This window comes from Carcharodon carcharias, chromosome 6 (assembly GCF_017639515.1).
Source record: "Carcharodon carcharias isolate sCarCar2 chromosome 6, sCarCar2.pri, whole genome shotgun sequence".
NCBI classification, from domain to species: Eukaryota; Metazoa; Chordata; class Chondrichthyes; order Lamniformes; family Lamnidae; genus Carcharodon; species Carcharodon carcharias.
In genome coordinates, this window is record NC_054472.1 from 113,957,029 (window position 1) to 113,983,480 (window position 26,452).

Genomic DNA, 26,452 nt, shown 5'->3' on the forward strand with positions numbered 1-26,452 from the left:
AGGGAACATGTGTTGGAAACATGTCGACACTGTACATATGGTAGAGAGGGGAGGAGATGTACAAAAAATGGTGTTAAAATGCTGTCTGACATATAGGACTGAATTTTCACGCTCTGAAGGAGCCAGAAGGAGGCAAACATGCAATTTCCCGACACCAGGTGGCATGCTGCTTTTTCTGGATGTTTCCGTATCCAGGCCATTTTGAACCATTGGTTTGAAGTGGCAGTTGCCAATTAGACATATTGATGGGACTATTATGGACCCTCTCCTGGCACTGACTGGAGTCGATAGGTGGATTCCCTGCGGTAGCAGGAACCTGACTGGGGGATGCAGGCAGCCTCCGCACGTCACAGTTGGGGCAAGTGCTCCAGTTGGCCTTTTTATGATTTATAAATGGCCACGCCACTTTATGGAATGGTGGGGCTTCCCCCTCCACAATGATGCCCTGGCAACTGTGGCCAGTTTTTACAAGAAATTTTTACAAGCTATCTTGAGGTGTCCGCTCTTTCTTTCTTGCATCAGCAGCACTCATCTCTGGTGGGGCTGCTGCTCTCTGTCCTTAAGAGCCTCCTATTGGCCTACCAGCCTGAGAAGTCCACCTGGCCACTGATTGGCCATTCCTTAAAAATTGTATTGAGCCTCTGACACGGACATGCTGGTTTAGGGGTGGGTGGACCCAGAAGTGCACTCTACATTAGGGTCCTGACCCCAGCTCAGAAATTCTATCCAGTGAGAGGGTACAAAAAGGGTAGAAGACCGACTGAGTGCAATGCATAAGAATTAGAAAGAAGAAGATGCAATTTCATGAAAGTTGTGCCAGGGATACCGTTAAAATGAGGTACCAAACTAGTGAAGCTACAACTTCATACTAAAAACCAAATGCAGCAGGCTGTAAATAGACTAGAGAAATATCTCAACCACCAGATCAGAGCAAAGCTCTGTGGCCCAATCATATTCAGATGAAAATCAGGAATCTAATTGGAGGAGGTGGTTCAATGAAGTTTTCCAGCCTCAACCACTGGAGTCTAGTCCACAAGTGGAAGAGGCAAGACTGAAGTGTTGAAGTATTTTCAGATAAAAATGGCCAGCAAGTTGTTTTCCAAAGGGTTATGGTCAACAGCTGTTTTAATAATTAGAAGGCTGGGATATCAATGGCTTAAACTTAAAGGTGGGTGGCATGATTAAGAAGTTTGAAGACAGTACAAACATTGGCCATGTGGCTGAATTGAAGTGCCAAATAGCCACCTCCTGTGCTGTAAAACTTGTTCTGTATTTTCTCTAGCAATAAATAAACCTCGTTTTTTAAGCACATACTGGGTTGCCAATTTGTACTTGTACGGGTTTGTAAAGATGAAGATTTTACCAAATCTAAAAATTTGCGAAACATAAATGTTTTCTACAAAAACAGTTACATTTACAATAATGCAGAGTTAGATTTTTAAGATTGGAGGCAAAGTGGCTGCGGAGTAAAAATTGCAGATTTGAAACTGAGGCACAAAGCCCATCAGACTAGATTGGATTAAAAACATAGATGGGCCAGAATCCCCAGGGAGAAAAAGTAAAAATATATGTAGGACATTTAGGTTTGAAGAAATGCTGCAGCTTTTTTAAAAACAATTGTAGGAGGAATGAACATGATCAAAATCTTTCAAAATTTTATTTTGTTGATTTGGCTGAATGCACTGTGTTGTGTGGTACTGATGCAAACAGACCAAGAAAGAAAGCATCAGGCGCATGCACTGTGAAAAATGGCAAAATTGAAATTTTAAAAAAAGAATTGATTTAAAAACTCAGCATTTTAAAAAAACATCGCATCAGTGCAAGTTTCAGGAAGTTCTTAGAATGCTTATAGTTTGAAATTTTCCCACAGACTTGGAAACCAGTTTACTAACCTGCCTGACCACTTACCCCATACCCATTGTTTGGCTGTGAACTGAGGAAGATATTTTAAAAATATGACACATGCAGTCAGACTTTCGAGCAGAAAATTGCAAGGCCAAGCATTGGACAAGCTTATAGCATTGAAGAGAATAATTGCTAGTTTTTTTTTTGTCGAGCAAAATCGCCCGTTGGTGTGATGAGGGGTAGGATTTTTATTTTGTTTCGTGCAGACAAGTTGAGCTGATTGAAATAAATAAATCCACTGATAACTTGCTCAGTATGTTCATGTACTGTAACTTAAATTACTTAATCTGTACTTAGTTTATTCCTGCATCAGTTTTCTCAGTCTTTGGAGTTTAGAAAAGCCTGTGAGGCTGTCAAGACATAAATGTTGAGCTGAAATTACAAGCAAGTACTGTTGTGACACCTCTAATTTTCATTACTGTGTAGCTAGATATTCAACAGCACAGCCACACTCCTAAACCTGATTTCCAGATTGCTTATAGAAGTGATTAGAACTGCAGTTTCCAGAACACCATATAGCTGCGTCAGCAGAGGTAGGGATGGAAAGTTTTATCTTTCCTTTCATGTCAGCCTGCCCCCTCCATTATAAGGATGCACTGTGGAATCTGTGGGCAGGTTTTTTATCGGCTTTGAGTATGGATGCCCAGATTACTTGAGACTTCTTCGTAGTCTTGAGTGGAGGCCAAAAAGCCACTGGCATGGGATCAGGAGATACTTAGAGCAGGGAGGTGATGGAAAAGGGGGAGTGCTTTTGAGGAGCGAAAAGTGGAATTAATTAATAGGGGAGGTGATGGAGCAAGGGGAGTGGTACAGAAGTAGGGAAAGGGCACAGTGAGGAAGGAAATGATAAGAACCTGCCAGTGCCTAAAAAAACTGCTTTTTGCGTATACCATTAATAGAAAAGATGGCTTACAACCCTCAACAGCTGCATTCCATATCATCATCCTTGTCTCAAATGTGGGTGCTTTACATTTGTCAAAAGATTTGTTTATATTTAACCAAAGATATTCTCCATATTTTTGTTAGCTTTAGGTATTGTAGTCTTGAAACCAGCAGAGATGACTTAACCTGTTACTTATTAAAGGCTTACCCTTCAAACGCAGAGGAGCTCCCCTCTGTAAGGTATGTGAAAATCAGTATAGTTGTTCAGATCTTGTATCTGACAAGTCTGCCAGTAATTAACTTGTTTTCCCCAAATTAAAAAAAGTTCTGTCGAAGGGTCATGAGGACTCGAAACGTCAACTTTTTTCTTCTCCGCCGATGCTGCCAGACCTGCTGAGTTTTTCCAGGTAATTCTGTTTTTGTTTCCCCAAATTAACCCACTGTGATATCAGGAAACAATGGTTTGGAATCTTGCTTTGAATGTTATTTTGTTCCCATGCATAAACTTGTTTTTCTATTTGTTTCGTATTGACGTGCCCACATTGTTACTGCAGCTGCCACCATAGTACACTCTCATGGTGTACAATTAATTGTTAGAAAAGCTGTTGACCTAGTTTTACAAGGCTGTAACATTGTGGGCGAGAGATTGGGAAGCAGATAGAGTGCAGTTGTACTGAAGTGTGGAGAAAATCTTATAATCCCAAAAATGTGGATGGACATATTGCTCATGACTCCCAAAGTTGAGGCTATAATTCTTAATACTTGTAAGATAGCATGTATGCATTGTGCATATTATGTGTATTTATGTGAGCAAACATATAGGCCTGAATTTTTCCCATGTCGGGCAGGCTTGGCGGGAACGGGCGGAGGCAGTCGCAAAGCCGACTGTCATCCATAATTGGTTCTGCGCTGCCATTTTAGTGGGAGGGTCCAATTAAGGCCCGCCCAGCGCAATACATGAGCGGGCGCGAAAGAGCTGCCTCGGAGATTGAAGCAGTTTTGAAAACAACAAATAAATTTAATAAGAATTTAATGAAACATGTCCTCTGTGTCACATGAGATGGGACATGTTTTTACTTGTCAAAAAAAAATTTTATTCAGTTTGTAAAAGCTTTAGGAAACCTTATCCCACTCATGGATGAGGTTTCCTAAAAAACGTAAAGGCTTACGCCTGTCCGCCAACCATTAGGTTGGACGGGCAACATGAATTTGAAATGAATTTTTTCCTTAATGGCCGTAAAAGGCCTTCTAATTATCGGTGGACGTGCAGCCGACTCCGGCACGCGCCCGCCGAACGAAATATCATGAGACAGCGCAATTATGTCGGGACACACACCTGACGTCATCCCGTATCATTTTGTGTGTCGGGCCTGCCTCCACACGCCAACTGTAAAAACCCAGGCCATAAATTCTGTGCATATAATTTACTGTGTGTAGATATAATTGTAGGAGCATACGTTACATGTCTGTATATGTAATATATAGTGTACATATATATGTATAAATTATATACGTGTGATCCAATTTTTGGCAATGGGTTGTGTGCTTGCCTGGTTTGTATGGATGACTGGAGAGGAAAGCAGGTATGGATGGGGAATGTGGGGGATGGGCATGGATGGATGGTGGGAGGTGCTGGTGAGTGCATGGATGGATGGATGGGTGGGGACAGAGCAGTGAGCATGCAAAGCTAAATTGGTTAATTCAAATTGTGGTATAATTCTATTGTTTTGAACAGTTTTAAATGAAAGATTATAAGTGCTCTGTAATGAAATGATTAAATTGCAAGCCAACGTATAGACAATCTGGCATTCTGATTTTATATGCCACGTCACACTTGTAAAATTTTAAATCAATTGGAAGTGTTTGGACATTGCCGATTAATTTATAATTTCAGTGAAAATTCCCACCTCCCTCCTGCCCCACACACTAGACTTAATATATTTCTACATAACGGTTGCATTTATTGTGGAGATATAATTAAGTAGAAAATATATTCTGAGGTTTGATTTCAGCTCTTGTTCTAGTAGTATTTTAATCTGATTCACTGTATTTCCAGCAATTTATATAGGCAGATTGGAATTACTAACATTTACCCTCTGAAGAATGTATGCACAATATTACCAGTATATGTTAAATTGCCACCTTTTGCGTGTGGTAGCATAGTGGTTGTGTAACTGGACTAGTGATCTTGTGGCCTGATCTGACCCAAATCCTACCATGGCAGCTGGGAAATTAAAATTTAATTAATTAATACATTCTGGGGGGCAAAAACTATTATCAATAATGGCCATGAAACTAATAGATTGTTGTAAAAGCCCATCTGGTTCAATAATGTCCTTTAAGGGAGGCCGATCCTTTCTGGGTATGAGCTAGATAGGACTCCAGACCCACATGAGCATTTTTGAATCTTAAATGCTTTTTGAAATGGCCAAGCAAGCCGATCAGTTTTATCAAACTGCTAAGAAAAATATCTAATAAGGATAAAACTGGATGGATCACCCAGCATTTTCCTAGGCATTAGACACAAGGAAAACTCATCCAACCCAGTTGATCCTGTCAAATCATCCTTGCTAACATCTAGGGACTTGTACCAAAATATGGAAAGCTACCCCACAGACTGGTCATCATACTCTCAGAATGATACCTCACAGTTAATATCCCAGACTCTTCCATCATCCCTAGCTATCTTCTGCTTCATTGACAGGACAGACACACCAGAGGTGGTAGCAACACGTTGAGTATACAGTTGGGAGGGAGTGGCCCTGGGACTCCTCAGCATTGATCGGCATCAGGTCAGATGTGGCCAAGGAGACTTCCTGTTGATTACCACCTACCACCCTCCCTCAGCTGATGAATCAGTACTCCTCCATGTTGAACACAGTTGGAAGAAGCACGGAAATGGGCATGGGCACAGAATGTATTCTTGTTGGATGACTTCACTATCTATTAGCAAGACTGGCTAGGTAGCACCAGCATTGACCAAACTGGCTATGTTTTAAATTATATATTTACTGGCGTGAGAACCAACCAAATTTTGTCTCATCCTGTTGCATTTGCATCTGTCTATGACAGATTTGGTAGGAGGACCCACATATTTCTTGTAGAGATAAAGTCCTGTCCATATTCAGGACATCCACTACACCATGCTAAATGAAATTGATTCAGAACTGATTCAGGACAGATCCAGCAGCTCAAAGCTAGACAACTATGAGATGATGTGAACTATCCGCGCCAGGAGAATTGTATACCACTACAATCTGCAACATCATGCCTGACATTTCCCTCACTCTACCATTAGCATCAAGCCAGGGGACCAACTCTAGTTCAGTGAAGAATGTAGGAGAAAATGCCAGGAGCAGGATTGGGCATACCTAAAAAATAAAGTGCCAACCTACTGAAGCTGTAACACAGGACTTCATGCATGCTAAACAACAGAAGCAGCATGTTATAGATACAGCTAGGTGATCCCACACCAATAGATCAAATCAGAGCTCTGCAGTCTTGTTACATTCAGCCATGAATAATGGTGAACAATTAAACAACTAACAGGAGGAGGAGGCTCCATGAAACTTCCCATTCTCAATGATGGCAGAACCCAACATTCAAGTGCAAAGAACAAGGCGAAGCATTTGCAGCCTTCAGCCAGAAGTACCAAGTGGATGACCCATCATGGCCTCTTTGAGATCCCCAGCAACACAGGTGTCAGACTTCTGCCAATTAAATATCACTTCACTTGATATCAAATGTCTAAGTGCAATGGATAAAGCAAAAGCTGTGAGTCCCAAAACATTTCCGCTGTGGTGCTGAAGACTTGTGCTCCAGGACTAGTTAAGCTGTTCCAATACAACAACTATTGCCCAGTTCTGTCCACAAAAAGTAGAACAAATCCCGTTCACTGAATTACTGGTCCATTAGGCATCAGCAAAATGATAGACAATGTCGTTGACAGCATTATCAAGTGGCATTTGCTGAAAATCTTTTTAAAAAAATCCTTTTTAAGTTGAACAATTTGGCTATTCATCAAGATTATAGGAACTTACTTGAATGTTACAATAGTATCAAATATAAATATCTATCACTGTTTTACAGCCTGAATCCATGTGTAAAATGCCTGCACATTATGTGCCAAAAGTGGATTTTGGACTCTTTGTTTTGCAATTTATGCAAAAACTTGATCTAGTAGAGTTTGTTAGTCAGCCTAAGTGATACGTCCATGTGAGGACTTAATTGACTTAACAGAGCAATGTCTATTCATGGCTTACTCATGAATAGAAGTAAATATCCTGGTTTACTTGATTTGAACTCCTCAGTTATGTCTATATGAAAGTACTGTGAAAGAAATAGTTATACCCTGCCTGGGGAATTGTATATTCTACTTTCCACGTCCCGTTTATAATTTTTGCAGTATAGTAGACAAAGGTGGTGAATATCAACAAAAACACAAGTTCATGATTAAATCACATTTGAGCTCAAAGCGAAGGCATTTTGATATGCTGTAATATATCGTCATATAGCATATGCGCTAACTGGTTAAATTTGTAACGTCCATTTATCTCATCATAGTCATTAACATTTCAGAAATAGTATTCCGTCCAATTTTTTGATGCATGTTTTGTTACGTTAGTTTTTTAGTTTATATACAAATTTTGCAGAGAAGCAAAAGAATACCAAATCCATCTTTGGCATCACTCAAGTAAACAATTTGTATACCAATATATAAATATTAACATTATACATTATAGTACAGCACATTTATCTCTTAAGGCTGTGCTAAGAAACTCAACTCCACCTTTCTGCACTGTACCCGTGTCCCTTGATTCCCTTAGTATACAAAAATCTTTCAATATCTGCCTTGAAAATACTCCCCAACTGAGCATTCGCTGCTATCTGAGGTAAAGAATTCTAAAGATTCCCAACCCTCTGATTGAAGGAATTTCTCCCCATTTCTGTCCTTAAATGGTTGCCGACTTATTGAGATTGTGACCCCCTTGTTTTAGACTCCCCAGACAAAGGAAACACCCTCTTAGCATCTAAACTGTCAAACCCCTTAAAAATTTTGTATTTCAATTAGATCATTTCCCATTCTTCTAAACTCCAGAGAATATAGGCCTAGTCTACTCAATCTGCCCTTGTATGAAATTTCCCTCATCCTAGGAATCAGCCTAATAAACCTATGTTACACTCTCTCTAAGGCAAGTATATCTTTCCTTTAATAAGGAGACAAAAACTGTACCCATTACTCTGATCTTGCCAAGTTTTTGCAGTAAGATTTGTTTACTCTTATATTCTAATCCCTGATAATGAATGTTAAAGTATCATTTGATTTCCTAATTGGTTGCTGTACCTGTATGTCAACTTTCTGTAGTTTGCATACAAGTTCACCCATGTTCCTCTGAATATCTGCATTTCCCAGCCCCATGCCATTTAAAATATGCCCTCCTTGTGCATGTGGAGCATTCCAATTGGTTGGAAATATGATGTTATCGAGGGGAGTTCAAGTTTACCTCAGTGTTATAATTACTATTTTTTAAAAAAACAGTTTTTCTATTTTTCCTGCCAAAGTTTATAACTTTGCTATTCACCCCAACATGTTGCATCTGCTACATTCTTGTCCCATCACTTCACCTTTCTAAATCCTTTTGCAGCCTCCCTGCAAATCTTCACAGTATACTTTCCATCTAGCTTCATACCATCCACAAACTTGGACACATTACACACATCTAAGTCCTTGGTACAGATTGTAAATGACAGAGGCAGAACCATTGATCCTTGCGGTACCTGATGAGATACAGCCTGTTGGCCTGAACGTGGCCCTATTGTTTGTTCTCTGTGCATTAACCAATCCTCAATCCAAGCTAATATATTATCCCCAATATAATGAGCCCTGATTTTGTGTAGTAATCTCTTGTGTAATGTCTTATTGAATGCTTCTTGAAAGTCAAATACGCTACATTCAATGGTTTCCCCTTTACCTACCCAGCACGCTGCAACCTCAAAAACTCTCAGGTTTGTTAAAAGTGATTCCCCTTTCATTAATCCGTGTTGACTCTGTCCAATCATATTGTGATCTAAGTGCCTTGTGTTATAACTCCTGGATGTTATAAGATGGTAAAGTTTTAAATTGTCTCCTTCAATTCAAGGTAAAATGGGGGATGTGATCTACGAAATCTGCCTGGAGATAAGCCCACGTTACCTGGTTGCTATGGGGACAGGGGCCCTCGTCACCTTATCGGAAATAACGCGCAAGCTTCAGCACAAAAGAGAAGGCAGCTGTTCTTGCTGTGTTCAGACTCTCCAAGCCAGTCAGACATGGAGATTTGGGGAAGACTACCTATGCTGCTCCGCCAAGCAGAGAAAACGGACTGTTTATTGGGGTAATCACCATGCAGAGTGCTGATGAGGGCAGATCCCCCGTTTAAGGAAACAAAGCTTGTGAAGAGTTAACTACCAGAGTGTACCTTGCTACATGAAGTTCATTCATGTATGCTCTGAAGATGGAATGGAGGAGACTTTAGTTTAAAAGAACACTGGAAGAATCACCCTGGTGGGGCAGGGAGAAGGGATCCTGTTAAAGCTGGGAGGAGCTTGGGACCTTAAAAACAAGACCACGTTTCTGCTGAGAGTGCTGTGTAATGTATAAATATGGCATGGGTTTTTAAAAACACATTCATAGGATGTGGCTGATGCTGGCTAGGCCAGCATTTATTGCCCATCCCTAATTGCCCTTGAGAAGTTGGTGGTGAGCTGCCCTCTTGAAACGTTGCAGTCCATATGATGTAGGCACACCATGCTGTTAGGGAGGGAGTTCCCAGATTTTGACCCAGCAACAGTGAAGGAACGGCATTATGTTTCCAAGTCAGGATGGTGAGTGACTTGAAGGGGATCTTCCAGGTGGTGGTGTTCTCAAGTGTCTGCTGGTGGTGTTCCCAGGTGTCTCATGGTTACCCAATATTGAGTTGCTAGATCTGTTTGAAATCTATCTCATTTAGCACAGTGGTTGTGCCCTGCAATACAATGGAGGATATCCTCAATGTGAAGATGGGACTTCGCCTCCACAAGGACTGTGCTGTGGTCACTTCTACTTATACTGTTGTGGATAGATGCATTAGCGCCAGGCAGGTTGGTGAGGGTCAGGTATGTTTCCCCCTCTTGGTTCCCTCACCATCTGCAACAGACCCAGTCTAGCAATATGTCCTTTAGGTCTGTAGTGGTGCTACCGAACCATTCTTGGTGATGGACTTTGAAGTCTCCCACCCACAGTATATTCTGCATTCTTTCCACACTCAAGCGGTGTTTAACATGAAGAAGCACTAACTCATCAGCTGAGGGGTGACGGTACGTGGTAACCAGAAGGAGGTTTCCTTGCCCATGTTTGACCTGATGCCAGGAGACTTCATGTGGCCTGGAGTCAATGTTGAGGATTCCCAGGGCAACTCCTTCCTGATTATATACTACTGTGCTGCCACCTCTGCTGGGCCTGTCCTGTAGGTGGGACAGGAATGGTGAAGGTGTTGTCTGGGGCATTGTCTGTGAAGTATGTTTCTGAGAGTATGATTATGTCAGGCTGCTGCTTGACCAGTCTGAGACAGCTCTCCCAATTTTGGCACTAGCCCCCAGATCTTAGTAAGGAAGACTTTGCCGTTGTCATTTCAGGTGCCCAGGTCAATACCGAGTGGACCACCCAGTTTCATTCCTTTTAGTCTTTGTAGCGGTTTGATACAACTGAGTGGCTTGCTAGGCCATTCTGAAGAGCATTTAAAAGTCAACCACATTGCTGTGGATCTGGAGCCACTTGTCGGCAGACCAGATAAGGACAGCAGATTCCCTTCTCTAACGGGCACTAGTGACCAGATGGGTTTTCCCAGCAATCGACAATTAATTCAAATTCCATCATCTGCCATGGTGGGGTTCGAACCAGAGCACCACTTTGGGTTTCTGGATTACTAGTTCAGTGAAAATACCACTACGCCACCATCTTCCCAGGTTGTGCTAAGGAGTTAATGAGAAATACCTTTTATGTAATTTAGTTGCCTACTAAGTAATGTTTAGCCTATGTTGATGTTAGTATGATTGAAATATTGAAAATCTTAACGTGAAATATTTGATTCTTTAAGTTGGCCATTAGAAACTTCATATCTATTTTTAAAAGTTATCTGTTTCTAATTTGCATCATAACAAATGTTATCTCATCCCTAAAAATAGATTCTGATATTTTCCTTAATGCTAGGCTAGTTGGCTTGTAGTTCCCGGATTTCTCTCTTCTTCCTTTCTTGAATCGTGGGGTTTATGCTTGCTACCTTTCGATCCACTGGGACCATTCTAGAATCTAGGAAAGTCTGAAAGATCAAAATTAATGTGCCCACTGCCTGTGTGTGTAACTGCTTTTAAAACCCAAGGATGTAGATCATTGGGCCCATGGATTCTGTTGGATTTGAGTTCCATTAATTTTTACAGTACTTTTTTTTAAAACTGATGCTAATCTCTTTAGTCCCTTTTACTCACGGGGCCAACTGTGTCAAAATGTGATATTATTCTTGCGTTCAAATGCACTCAAAAACAATCAGCAATCATTTGACACCAAATGTTCTAATTTGAAACAAGTTTTTCATGCAGTCAGTTGCTTTTTGACATCTTTGACATCAAACATAATCAAAGATGCTCAATGGCTTCACAATTAAGCACTCGGAGGCAGCAGTTGTGAGCAGCAACCTGACTGAAAAACACAAGGAAATTAATGACTTAAATAATACCTGAATTCATTAAGTTTCTTCATTTCATGCAAAAAATCTTTGCACAATACATGCTGTACTGGGTGGAAGACCTGATTGGCCCGAGCCTTGGCATCCCTGATGCCTCCCACCCCCACCCCACCTCCCAGATTTCAGGCCAGCACCACCTGGGTCAGAGGCCTACACCTAAAGAGGTGGAAAAGAGAAGTGATGGAGGAGAGATAGGGGAATGGTGCGGGGGGCAGGGGGTAGATGGCAGAAGAAAACTGCTACAATTTGGGGGTGGTGGGGCAGAAAACTGCTGTAATCTAGCAGGAGAGGGGGGTGGTGGTTTGCAGGTGTGTTCGTGTCTGCACTTGTAGGTTATGGAAAAAAACCTAAAATGAGCTTGTCAAAACAGTCTGCTTTTTCTAAAGTTAGCTCACTTTCAGGATGTTTGAAGCTATAGAAATATACGGAGAACAGGTTGTGATTTGTTTCTGGTGTCCGAATGCTTAAGGTAAGTAATTTTGCTAATTGCAAACGTTTGAGTGCTGCGATTTGATTGCAGTGGATGACAATGATGTCAGTTGACCGCTACTTATGATATCAAATGATAGCTAAACGATTGCTTTGGAGTGTAAGTGATGTCAAATGATGGTTAAGTTGTTTTTTGAGCAAATGAATGCTATTGAATGCAAATTATGTCAACATTTTCTCGTCAGTCAGGATTGGTTCCCCTCTATTTCTGAAATATTTTTGTTCTACCATGAAGACAGAAACTAAGTATTTACTTAATATCTCTGCCATTTCCTTCTTCACCATTATAATTTATCTTGTCTCTGCTCTCAGGGACCCATGTTTGCTCTTGCTAATCTCTTCTTATCTGCATCCCCAAAGAAACTTTTACAATCTGTTTCCATGTCTCTTGTTAGCTTACTTTCATTCTATTTTCTCTTTCCTTATCTCATTCTATTTTCTCTTTCTTTATTTATTTCTTGCTCCTCCTTTACTGAGTTCTAGAATCCTTCCAATTTTTATCGGCAACATTATAAGCCTCTTCCTTTAATTAATATTACCTTTAACTTCTCATCATGGTTGGACCACTTTTCCAGTGGATTTTTTTTTATTTCTTAAGGGAATGTATATTTATTGTGAATTACTAATTGATTCTTTGTGTTTGTCATTGCTTATTTATCGTCAGCTTTTAATCTAATTTTCAAATCTACCTCGCCCTTCAAAACCTATCCAATGTGCTTTGTTCAGACCTAAGACCCTAGTTTCTGACTTAACTAATTGGTCTCGAGCTCAATGTAAAGTCTTCATACTATGAACATTCTTCCCCAGAGGTACCTTTACTAAATTGTTATTAAACATGCCTCCTTGCACAATACTAAGTCTAAAATAGTCTGTTTCCCAGTTAGCTCCTTGACATACTGGTTTAGAAAACTATTCTGAATGCGTTCCTTGAGCTCATCCTGCACACTTAATGCAAATTTGTTTTGGTCAGTTTGTATGAAGTCCCCTATGATTACTATATTGCTCTTGTTACATGCAACTCTAATTTCCCGATTTATATGGTGCCTGATAGTACAACCACTGATATAGGGCCTCTGATCTGCTCCCACAGTGTTTTCCACCTTTTGTTTTTTCTTAGCGCTGCCCAAACTAATTCTTGTATCTTGATTTTCATTGAAACAGTGCAAGAGGCCGAGAGCAGAGGCATCAGAATGGGACGAGAATTAAAATGACAAGAGGGCCAGAAGCATGGGGTCAAGCTTTTGTGGACAGAATGGGGATAATTTAGTCCCTGTGATGGAGAGAAGCCCACGTTATCAGCAGCAAATACAGTACACAAAATTGAAAGAAGTACAACAATATCACTTTCACCTGGAAGGAGTGATTACAGCTTTGGGTGTTGAAAAGGAAGGAGTTAAAAGAACTGTTGCATTTACTTTGCTTCAACAGGAAGCTACCATGGTGAGGGAAAGGTGTGTTGGGGGGTTGGGGGTGATTGAGGAGCAGACTAGGTTGTTGTGGAAGAAACTGTCCTTTTTGGATTGCTGAGAGTGGAGAGGAAAATGGGTTTGGTGGTGGAATCATGCTGGAGGTAGTGAAAATGGCAGAGTATGATTCATTGATGTGAATAAGACAAAGGGGAACCTGATCATGGTCTGGGAGGGTGGGGAAAGGCTGAAAACAGAACTTCAGGAAATGGAATGGGCATGATTGAGGGCCCCATCAACCATGGTAGAAAGGAATACATGATTGAGGATAAAGGAAGTGTATCAGAAATAATGCTATTGAAAATGGCATCATCTGAACAGATGCAATGAAGAAATTAGGAGAATGGGATAGATTTTTCATAGGAACATTACTTGTTCCAGCCCTAATTGGGTCTCTGCTACCCCCACAATCCCTCAGATCTAATTCTGGTTCATTGGCTCTATTGGTACATTTCCTGTTCTCGTGGGAACTAGAAATTTTCATCAATGTTATCAATTTCTACCCTTCTTCACCTTCACAAGGTCCATCTCTGACTCTTCCCTTCTCGCCTTGCTGACTTTATTTCTTGGGATAGGCTGTCAATCAATATAAGCCACTCATTCCCATGGCTACCTTGATTACACTTCCTCCCACCCTGCTTCCTGAAAGGACTCTATTCCATTATTCCAGTTTCTCAGCCTCTATCACGTTTGTCCTTATAATGCTACTTCCATACCAGTGCTTCTGAAGTGCCTTCCTTCATTCTCAGCTGAGGGTTCCCCTCCGCTGTGGCTGACAGACCTTTGACCCTGTCTGTTCTTTTTCCCACACTTCTGCCCTTGTCCTTCTTTTCCTTCCCAGACCACTAATGTGTTCCCCTTGTCTTTGCCTTCCACCCCACCAGCTCCTATATTTAAATGAATCATCCTCCAACATTTCTGCCACCTCCATCATCAAACAAATCTTTCTCTCCCTTTCATTTTTGCATTTGATGGGGATCATTCCCTCCATGACACTGAGGGCTATTCTTCAACCACCCCCCTCCCCTTTCACATGGCAACTTCCCGTGTAAGTGCAAGAGATGTAGCACTTTTTACCTCCTTCCTTCCTACTTTTCGGGGCCCGGAATATTCTTTCCAGATGAAACAGTAATTTGCTTGTACTTTGCATTTATTATACAGTGTTTGCTGTTCATGATTTGATTTCTACTACATTGGAGAGACAAAATGCAGATTGAGTGACTATTTTACAGAACACTACAGTCCAGTCTGTAAGTGGGAACCAATGCATCCCATTCTCAGCTCTCTCCTTGGCGTTTACACTGCTCCAATGAAACTCAGCCTAAGCTCAAGGAAGAGCACCTCATCTTTTGATTAGGTACTTTACAAACTTCCAGACCCAACCCTGAATTCAGCAACTTCAAATATTTTATCACACAATAGCCGTTGGTAAGGATTCTACTTTCTTGTTTACACCTTTTCTAGATCCATCTTTTGTTTCTTTACTTATCCTATTACCATCACCTTTTGCCTTGCGCCATCATCCCTTTTGCGATTCAATCCCTCCTGCTTTCTACTCCCCACAGACCTTGCCTTGTTTAACCCCCTTCCCCTCTTTCCCTGCCTGTACTTGCTTAAATTTTTACATCTCTAACTTTTTTGAAAGATCATTAATCTGAAACGTTAACTACGTTACTCCATGCTACTCCACAGATACTGCCTGACCAACTGAGTATTTTCAGCATTTTCTATTTTTAGGAAATATGGTAGTGTAGTGATTATGTTCCTTGACTAGTAATCCAGAGGCCTGGACTAATGAGCTGGAGACTGGGGTTCAGATTTCACCATGGCAGCTGAGGAATTTGAAGTCAATTAATTAAATAAATCTAGCATTAATGGTGATGGTGAAAATATCATATCATCATTAAAAACCCGTCTGATTCACTTTCGGGAAGGAAATTTGATGTCCTTACTCAATCTGGCCTATATGTGACTCCAGAAGGAATGTGGTTGACTCTTAATTAATCTCTGAAATGGACTAGCAAACCACTCAGTTATATTCAAGGAGACCATTGGCACCACCTTTTCAAAAACGATTAAGTATGGTCAAAGAACTGCTTATTTTTCCAGCAATGCCCACATAATGGAATGAATAAAAACAAATCAGATTTCCAGAAGCTGCAGTATTTTGCTTTTGTTTTGGGCATCAATATTTTACAATTTATATAAATGACCTGGATGAAGGGATCAAAGCTGTGATTGCCAAATTTGCTGATGACACAGAGATAGGTAGGAAAGTAAGTTGTGAAAAGGACATGATGCTACAAAGGGATATAGATATGTTCAGTGAGTGTGCAAAGATCTGGCAAACGGAGTATAACGTGGAAAAATGTGACATTGTCCATTTTGACAGGAAAAATAAAAAAGCATGTTATCTAAATGTTGAGATGCTGCAGAGTTCTGTGATAATAAAGGGAACTGGGTATCCTGGTGCATGAATCTCAAAAGGCTAGAATGCAAGTACAGCAAGTAATTAGGAAAGCTAATAGAATGTTATTGTTTATTGCGAGGGGAATTGAAAACAAAAGTAGGGAGGTTATGCTTCAGTTATACAGGGCATTGGTGAGATCACATCTAGAGTGCTGTCTGCAGTATTGGTCTCCTTATTTAGGAAGGATGTAAATGCGTTGGAAGCAATTCAGAGAAACTAGTACCTGAACAGGGCAGGTTGTCTTATGAGGAAAGGTTGGACAGGCGAGGCTTGTATCTGCTGGAGTTTAGAAGAGTAAGAAATGACTTAATTGAAACACAAAAGATCCTGAGGAGTCTTGACAGGGTAGATGTGGAGAGGATTTTTGCTCTTGTGGGAGAAGCTAGAACTAGAGGTCACTGTTTAAAAATAAAGGGTCACCCATTTAAGACAGAGATGAGAATTTTTTTCTGAGATAGTGAGTCTTTGGAACTCTCTTCCTCAAAAGGGGGTAGAAGCAGAGTCTTTGTTTCTAAGGCAAAACTAAATAGATTCTTGATAAGCAAGTTATTGGGGGTAGGCAGGAATATGGAGTTTAGGTTACAATCAGATCAGCCATGATCTTATTGAATGGCGGAGCAGGCTTGAGAGGCTGACTCCTTTGAATTCGTATGTTCGTATATTAGTAGGAGGTGAGTAACTTACCTCATAATTCCCAGCCTTTGACCTGCTTTTGTAGCCTTTGTATTTATATGGCTGGTCCAGTTCAGTTTCTGGTCAATGGTAACCCCCAAGATGTCAATAGTTGTGGCATCAACGATAGTAATGCTGTTACATGCCAAGGGGCGATCGTTAATTCTCTTCTGTTGGAGGTGATCATTGCCTGGCACTTGTGTGGTACAAATGTTGCTTACCACATATCAACTCAAGCCTGAAGGTTGGCCAGGTCTGCATATGGACATGGACTGCTTCAGTATCTGAGGATACTTCCCTTCTATGTAGTTTAATTGATTTAGGGCTATCCTCATTTAGTCTGAGATTGCTGACTTTAGGTATGTTTTGCTCAGCAATATATCTTTTCAAGGTACTCCACGTATTGTGTAACACCCTCTCCTCACCAGCCTAGTTAAGTTGCCCCACTTTCCTTGAAGTTTCTCCTTTTAAAATGAAGTGCCCAGCTCCTGATCGGTGATATTTCTAAATCAAATATTTGAACTTATTTTGTGGACACTGAAGCCCAAGGACATATTTTCTATTTCCATTATATTTTCTTGGTGATTTATTAATACCAGGTTAAAATGTTATGCCCAATGCATTGGCTTAGAAGCATTCGTATGTTCTGTTTACCAGCTCTGGCTCTAAACATGCATACCCTTCTTATCTCTTGAAAGAACAGTTGTCTTCATTTTTCTGCTGGCCTAGTGGTTTAGAGTATGTGCAGACAAGTAAGAAGATAAGCTAGGAATTTTAAAATGGGCACTATTGATGAACCATCTGTTGAATCATGGTTTATTGTTTATTGCCCCTTACAGGACAATTTAAGCTATTGGAACAGGACCGAGATATCAAGGAGCCCATACAATACTTCAGCAGTGTGGAGGAGGTGGCAAAAGCATTCCCTGAACGGGTGTACGTCATGGAGGACATAACATTCAATGTTAAGGTCTGAATTTGGAACAAATATTTATGAACCTACCTGTTTATGAACTTCCAAATGTTAGTGTGAGAGCTACAGTATGAGGATCTGAAACTGAAATTATCTGATTTTTTAAAATGCTGAAAAGAGTTTTCATCTCTGGAAAAAGTTACAAGTTAGCATCCTTACACACTGGAGAAGATCTGTTAATTGAGGAAGCAAGGACTCGATGAAGGTTATGGATTTTAAATAGCTCTATATTTAGTTTTATGTAGTTTCAGCAACTAAGGTTTAAAATGGAGGTCACTTTCTTGAGATGCGAAATGTACCGTTCACATAACAATTGTTTTGGTTAAAATTAAGTTGGTGTGTGAATAGCAAGATAAGATGTTTAAAATGTCTTTAGCACAGAATTGTGATAGGTAGGTCCTGACTGACTAATCTAGTTGAATTTTTTTGAATGGTCGCTAGCATGGTGAGTAGCAGAATGTGCCTGGATGTTATGGAACTTTGTTGAAAAAAGATTTGTTCAAACTTGGGAGTGCACAGAATTGGAGGTAATCTTGTGACATAGGTTGGTAATTGGGAGTTAGATTTGGGATAAAGGAAACATTCTTTGATTAAAGGGATGTGACAAGTCATGTTCCCTGGGAATCAGTACCGTACTGATAGCTTTTCACCATATATGTTAATGAAGGAATACAGTTATATATCAACTTTGGAGATGACTATTTACTTAGTAGAGCAGGTTGTATGTTTAGGAACAGGACATTATAAAGATATACACAAGTCCCTGTTTTAGTCCTTGTCCTCTGCTCTGAAGAAGTCATACAGACTCGAAACATTAACTCTGCTTCTCACTCCATGAATGCTGTCAGATCTGCTGAGTTTTTCTAGCGTTTTCTGTTTTTATTTCAGATTTCCCTGATTTGCTTTTTCCTTGTTTTAAGTTGTCCCATTTTAAATTAGTCAGTTAACAGGGTCTGTGTTTGCATTAAGCATCAGGAGTTTCGTTTTAATGTTGCTTTGCACCATGTCTGACGGGGTTGCCTGACCCTAATGATGCCATTTTGGACTGACCTCTCCTACTCCCTGACCCTCCCGGTCACTGCTGAACTTCCCTCGAGCCAATCTTACCAGTCGCTGTGACCCTCCTGATTGCTGCCAACCTTCCAGGTTGCAGTCGATCTTCCAGGTTGCGGCCGGCCTTACTTCTCACTGATCCTCCCACTGATCCTTGGCGCTCACTGCTGCTCCAGCTTGAGACTTAACTATGTAACACGAAGCTGCACTTCCTGGCTCTCACTGCTCATCTCACAAGCCCTCGCTCGTCTCTGAAAGGTTCAGTGAGAGGGAAGTTCAGCAAGCACAGTTGGCAGTGACTGGGAAGGGGGTCAGGGAGCAGGAGAGGCTGAGAGCAGGAGAGGCCATATCTCTGATATTTTTAATTTAATTTTATTTTATAAGTTATTTCATTTGCAATTATAGGAATTTAGCAATGTATATGTATTTCAACTGTTTTTATCTGATGAGAAATGTTCTACAGAACCTCACTACAGCTTTTAGTTTGGTTATAATGGGAAAACCTTGTTTGCTTAACATTATTTCATTTAAAGTTGCACTTATCAGGAACCCAAGTACAATGTTAAGTGAGGACTTACTGTAGAGCAAAGACCGGTAAAGTGAGTTGAGGTACAGATCAGCCATAATCCAGTAGAATAGTGGAATAGCCTTGAGCAGGCTGAATGGCTTATATGTGCTCCCTTCTTCGCAAAAAGACTATCCCTGACAATGCATGACTCCTGTTAGTAATGAGATATTTTCTGAGTAGATTATCTACTGAAGTAGTGGGATAAAGTTGAACCCATGGCCTTTTGATTCAGGTCAGAACGCTACTACTGAGCTAAGGCTGGAATGGTAACACCAAGGAAGTAATTGCAGTGACTGTATTCTCAGCATGCAATCACACTGGAAACCAATAGCACTGCAGCAAATACACTGATCATTACAACCTCTTAGAAACATGGAACTCGCTGCAACATTGCATCTGACACCTGCCTACAAAGCAGTTATTAATCAAGAATTATTGCGAATTGACAGTGCAAATGGCAGCATTTCATTCAGAAACACAAGTGTCAATGAGCCAGTTTTGGGGCACTCTGATATAACCTGTAATAACCTGCTCACTGATGCTCAGTTTGGGTTCCGCCAAGGTCACTTGGCTTCTGACCTCATTATATCCTTGGTTCAAACATGGACAATAGAGCTGAACTCCAGAGGTGAGAGTGACTGCCCTTGACATCAAGGCAGCATTTGACCAAGTGTGGCATAAGGAGCCCTAGCAAAACTGGAGTCAGTGGGAATCGGGGGGAACTCTCCACTGGTTGGAGTCATACCTAGCACAAAGGAAGGTGGTTTATGGTTGTTGGATGTCAATCATCTCAGTTCCAGGACATCACTGCAGGAGTTGCTCAGGGTAGTGTCCTAGGCCCAACCATCTTCAGCTGCTTCATTAATGACTTTCCTTCAGTTATAAGGTTAGAAGTGGGGATGGTCGCTGATGATTGCACAATGTTCACTATTCGTGACGACTCAGATACTGAAGCAGTCTGTGACTAAATGCAGCAAGACCTGGACAATATCCAGGCTTGGGCTGATAAGTGGCAAGTAACATTGGTGCTACACAAGTGCCAAGCAATGACCAAGAAAGAATCTAACCATTGCCTCTTGACATTCAGTGGCATTACCATAATTGAATTCCCCACTATTAACATCCTGGGGTTACCATTGACCAGAAACTGAATTGGACTAGCCATATAAATACCGTGGCTACAAGAGCAGATCATAGGCTAGGAACCTTGCGGCGAGTAACTCGCCTCCTGCATCCCCAAAGCCTTTCTACCACCTACAAGGCACAAGTCAGGAATGTGATCGCGGAATCACAGAATTGTTATACTGCAGAAGGAGGCCATTCGGCCCATTGTGTCTACACCGGCTCTCCAAATGGGCATCATGACTTAGTGCCATTCTCCTGCTTTTCCCCCCACACCCTTGCACGTTTTTGCTATTCACATAATCATCTATTCCCTTCTTGAGTACCTTGATTGAACCTGTCTCCACCACACTTCCAGGCAGTGCATTCCAGACTCGAAGCACTTGCTGTGTGAAAAAGTTTTTTCTCACATCACATTTGCTTCTTTTGCAAATCGCTTCAAATCTTCTCCCTCATTCTCAATCCCTTGACGAGTGGGAACAGTTTCTCCCTATCTACTCTATCTAGCCCCCCTCATGATTTTGAACACCTCTATCAAATTTCCTCTTAGCCTTCTCCTCTCCAAGGAGAACAGCCCCAACCTCCCCACCCTCTCTTGACAACTCAAGTTTCTCATCCCTGGAACTGTTCTTGTAAGTCTCTTCTGCACTTTCTCAATGCGTTCACAGCTTTCCTATAGTGTGGCGCCCAGAACTGTGTACACTGCTCCATCTGAGGCTTAACTAGTGTCTTATATAAGCTCAGCATAACCTCCCTGCTCTTATACTTGATGCCCCTGTTAATAAAGCCAAGGATGCTGTATGCTTTATAAACTGCTCTCTCCACCTGTCCTGCCACCTTCCATGATCTGTGCACATGTACACCTAGGTTTCTACTCCTGCACACCCTTAAGAATTGCACTCCTTATTTTATACTGCCTCTCCATGTTCTTTCTACCAAAATGAATCACCTCACATTTCTCCGTATTGAACTTCATCTGCCACCGATCTGTCCAATCCACCAACTTGCCTATGCTCTTTTGAAGTTCTATACTGTCTTCCTTCCAAGTTTTGTATCATCCACAAACTTTGAAATTGTCCCCTGCACACCAAGGTCTAGATCATTAATATATATTAGGAAAAGCAATCAATACCCAGGGAACCTCCACTACAAACCTTTCTCCAGCCCGAAAAATATCCATTTCCCCTTACCCTCCGTTTCCTATTACTCAGCCAATTTTGTATCCAGGTTGCTACTGTCCCTTTTATTCCATGAGCTATAACTTTTCTTTCTCATCTGTTGTGTGGTGCTGTATCGAATGCCTTTTGAAAGTCCATATACACAACGTAACAGCATTACTCTCATCAACCCTCTGTTACCTCTTCAAAAAACTCCAGCAAGTTAGTCAAACACGATTTCCCCTTTATAAATCCATGTTGGCTCTTCCTAATCAACCCACGTTTTCCCATGTCACTTCTAATTCTATCCTGAATAATTTTCTCACCGCTTCCCCACCACTGAAGTTAAACTGACTGGTCTTTAATTGCCGGGGTTATCCTTACAACCTTTTCTGAACAAGGACGTAATGTTTGCAGCTCTCCAGTACTCTGGCACCTCCCCTGATTCTAGGGAAGACTAAAAAATTATGGGCAGTGCCCCCAGCAGTTTCCACTCTTAACTTCCTTCAATATCCTTGGATGGATCTCATCTGGTCACTGTGCCTTGTGAACCTTAAATACTGACAATTTATCCAGCACTCCCTTCTTATCAATTTTGAACCCTTCTAATGACTGAGTTTCCTCCTCTGTCACTGTGGCCTTGGTAGCATCTGCATCCTTGGTAAAGACACATACAAAGTATTTATTTAACACCTCAGCCATGCTCCCTGCCCCCATGTGTAAATCCCCTTTTTGGTCCCTAATTGCCCTACCCCTGTTTTTACTACCCTCTTATCATTTATGTGCCAATAAAAGACTTTGGGATTCCCATTTATATTGGCTGCCAGCCTTTTCTCATGATCCCTCGTTGCTTCTCTTATTTGCTTTTACACCTCCCTCCTGTGTTCCACATGGTTCTCAGTTGTATTCTCTACCTGATGCCTATCATAAGCACACTTTTTTTTTCTTTATCTTAATTTGTATCTCCTTTTTCATCCATGGAGCTCTGGATTTGTTTGCCCTACCTTTCCCTTTTGAGGGAATATACCTTGATTGTGGCCAAACTATTTCTTCTTTGAAGGTAGCCCATTGTTCAGCTACAATTTTTCCTGCCAACCTTTGGTATCCGGCCCAGCTCCATTCTTACCCCATTGAAGCCGGCTGTCCCCCAGTTAATTATTCTTACTCTGGATTGCACATTAAGCTTTTCTACCATCATCCTAAACCTTACCATATAATGATCACTGTCTCCTAAATGTTTCCCCTACTGATACTTGATCTACTTGGCCCACCTCATTTCCAAGAACCAGGTCCAACAGTGCATCCTTTCTTGTTAGACTGGACACATACTGGTGTAGAAAATTCTCTCACAATCTAGGAACTCTTGCCCCTCTCTGCCCTTCGCACTCCAACTGTCCCAGGCTACATTCGGGTAATTAAAGTCCCCCATTTTCACTACTCTATAATGTTTGCAACTCTCTATCTTCCCTGCAGATTTGTTCCTCTACATCCTTCCCACTAGTTAGCAGTCTATAGGCTACACCGAGAAATGTAATTGCACCCTTTTAGTTTCTTAGCTCTGGCATTAGGGAGGTAACATATCATCCTGGACTCAAGTTGACGGCCACAGAAATGCCTGTCTGCTCCCCTAACTAATGATTTCCTATCACTATTGCTCTCCCACTCTTCTTCCTCCCCTCCTGTACAGCCGAGCCGCTTATGGTGCCACAAACATAGCCCTGACTGCGCTCTTCTGAGGAAACAACATCCTTACCAGTATCCAAAATAGAAAACTGATTTGTGAGCGGGATCCCAGGGGAGTCCTGCACTACCTGCCTGGTTCTTTTGGACTGCCTAGCGGTCACCCATTCCCTTTCTGCCTGTATTCTCCTAGCCTGCAGTGTGACCACCTCTCTGAACATGCTATCCAGGTAACTTTGTCTCGCAGATGAACCACAGTGACTCTAGCCACTGCTCGAGCTCTGAAACCCAGAGCTCAGGTTTCTGCAGCAAGCAGCAGTTCCTGCGCACATGGTCATCCAGGATACCAGTGTCCACGATTTCCCACGCATTCTACACTACTGAGCTGCACTGCCATGTCTTGTCTTTACTTTCCTTATGTTAACTTTACATTACTTTATTTTACTGGCCCTGATTTAAATTTACTTTTAATCCAAGTAGCTACTACTTTAAAGATAATACGCCTTTCTAATTTACAGTAATTTAAAGACACTCCCTGATAGCAGTTTCTCACCAACTGATGAACTTAAGGTTTTCCTCTGATGTCACTCTTTGTTTTCTTTCTTCAAACCCGGCATTCTAAAGCTGAAGCAGCTGTCTCCCATACGTTCTCCAGCTAGGTTCGCTCTCTACCTCTCTCCTGGGTTAAAAAAAATTGAATACTCTGCTCTTGCCTGGATGAGTGCAGCTCCAACAACACTCGAGAAGCTTGACACTATCCAGGACAAAGCCCGCTTGATTGGCACCCCTTCCATAAACATTCACTGCACCACCGACGAACAGTGTGTACCATCTACAAGATGCACAGCAGAAACTCACCAAAGCTCTTTAGGCAGCACCTTCCAAATCCATGACCACTACCATCTGGAAGGGCAAGGGCAGCAGATACATATGAACACCACCACCTGTAAGTTCTCCTCCAAGCCACTGACCATCCTGACTTGGAAATATATTGCAGGGTCAAAATCCTGGAAGACCCTCCTTAACAGCATTGTGAGTGTACCTACACCAAAGGGACTGCAGCATTTTAAGAACGCAGCTCACCACCATCTTCTCGAGGGCGGTTAAGGATGGGCAATAAATGCTGACCTAGTCAGCAACGCTCACATCCTGTAAAGGAATAAAAAAATATCCAAGTTATTATTAGACGAAGCAGTTGTTCAGAAGGAAAACAAACATGGACTTCTGTGCATTAACCTGCATTTCAAGTATGCAATTATGATGGTGAATGCTTTGCCATTTACACTGCCAATTCGTATACAATTAAAGTAGTTTAATGACTGCTTTTGGGATAGGTGTTTGGTGCAATGTTTGTATTCAGTGTTCAAACAAGATTAGAAAGACACTTGGAATTAAAGTAATAAGTACAGTACCATAATAGTTCTGTTATTGGACTAGGAACCCAGAGTCTTGTTTTAATAGGAGGCAGAAGTTCAAATCCTGCCCTGTAGTTTGTGCATTTGAGTTCAGTTAATTAAATTAATCTGGAATAAAAGGTTTGTATCTTGTTGTAAAGTATCTAGTTCATAATTCATATGCTTTTGTCTATAATTTTAGTTTTAAGACTTTTAAACTGTGGGAAATGGAGACATCTGGCTGAGGAACTGAAAAAAATCTGATGTAAATGCAACTCCAAGGTATCCTATGTTTATCTTACAAGGTCAGAATTGATGGCGAAAAAAATTGAATAATGAATGACCCATCTCTAACCTTGTAATGGAGCCAGCGAGTCTGGAGAAAGTCTCATAATACCCCATTAGCAATATAAATTATTCATATGGGTTGCAGAATCAATCATTTGTGTTGAAGGTAAAATAATTTGTTTGCCTTTCTGTTTGAATCATCCCAAAGCATGCCATGTTGTCACAGAAATAGTGATTCAGGGTGGAGCCTTGGTTAGAAGATTCCTTTGTTCAATTTATGTGTGTGTTTTTGCTGACTGAAACAGGCAGTTGAGTTTGGGTTTTGTGAGGAAGATTTTCTCTCGCTTGCAGCTTGTGGAAGATGTCTACAGTGGTCTTCACAGAACCTTCTGTCAGAAAGCAATCAGCTTGAATAGTTAGCTTAGAAAGAGCTACACAGAAGTTGTGGGAGCAGACTGGTGAAAAAAAGTCTATGTATAACCAAAGCCAGAACAGGGGGAGGTAGTGGCATAGTAGCATTGTTACTGGACTATTAATACTGAGACCCAGGGTAATTCTGGCAGCGGGTCTGACAGCATCTGTGGAGAGAGAAACAGAATTAGCGTTTCAAGTCTGTGTGACTTCTTCGGAACTAAAGAGAAGCAGAAATGTGATGGATTTTATACTGTTAAGAGGATGTGGAGCAGCTAGAGCACGATAGAAGGTCAGAGATAGATGAGAGCTAAGGAGAGATTGACAAAGATGTCATGGACTCAAGACAAAGGGAATGGTGCTGATAATGGCATAAAGGTAAGAGCAAAATGTGTTAATAGCAGAACAAGGGTCAGCACTTTGTGGAAAAACTACATAGAAACCAGTGACAGATGGCTCAGTGGAGGGTTGGGGTGGGGTTGTTGCAGAAAAAGGGATAGAAAGAAATAAAAAATTAAAGCACAAATTTTAAAAAACAGTTTAATTTAAAAAGGGTAAATTTGGAGGACAGTGTTCATTGTCTGAAGTTGTTAGACTCGATGTTAAGTCTGGAAGGTTGTATTATGCCTGATCAGAAGATGAGGTGCTGCTCCTCCAGTTTGCTTTGAGCTTCATTGGAACATTGCAGCAGGCCAAGGTTGGACACGTGGGCATGAGAGTAAGATGATGTGTTGAAATGGCAAGCTACAGGAAGGTCTAGGTCATGCTTGCAGACTGAGTGAAGGTGTTCCGCAAGGCGGTCACCCAGTCTGCATTTAGTCTCCCCAATGTAGAGGAGACCGCATTGGGAGCAGCGAATACAGTAGACCACATTGAAGGAGGTGCAAACATGAAAGTAGTGTTTGGGCCCTTGGACGGTGAGGAGGGAGGATGTAAAGGGGCAGGTGTTGTACCTTCTGCGATTGTATGGGAAGATGACGTAGGGAGGGGATGAGGAGTTAGGGTGATGGAGGAGTGGACCAGAATGTCACAGAGGGAACGGTCCCTACAGAATGCTGACAGGGGCAGGTGAGATGTGTTTGATGGTGGTATCATGTTGGAATTGGTGGAGGATGATCCTTTGCATGCAGAGGCTGCTGGGGTGAAAAGTGAGGACAAGGGGG

The 26,452-nt window shown here is 41.4% G+C and overlaps 1 protein-coding gene across 4 annotated transcripts in view; it reads left to right on the top strand.

The window, feature by feature from the left end:
• The window catches only part of garem (GRB2 associated, regulator of MAPK1), a 134,510-nt gene that overhangs the window by 66,650 nt on the left and 41,408 nt on the right, over positions 1–26,452 (top strand). For 2 of the 4 annotated variants that reach the window (XM_041190375.1, XM_041190376.1), the window contains exon 3: positions 17,483–17,613. The exons of 1 other annotated variant lie outside the window; for it this stretch is intronic. In XM_041190375.1, the coding sequence (XP_041046309.1) occupies positions 17,483–17,613 (131 nt within the window). Of the gene's footprint in view, positions 1–3,008; positions 3,028–17,482; positions 17,614–26,452 lie in introns of those variants that run through there. One more of the 4 variants, XM_041190377.1, reaches the window with a different exon arrangement.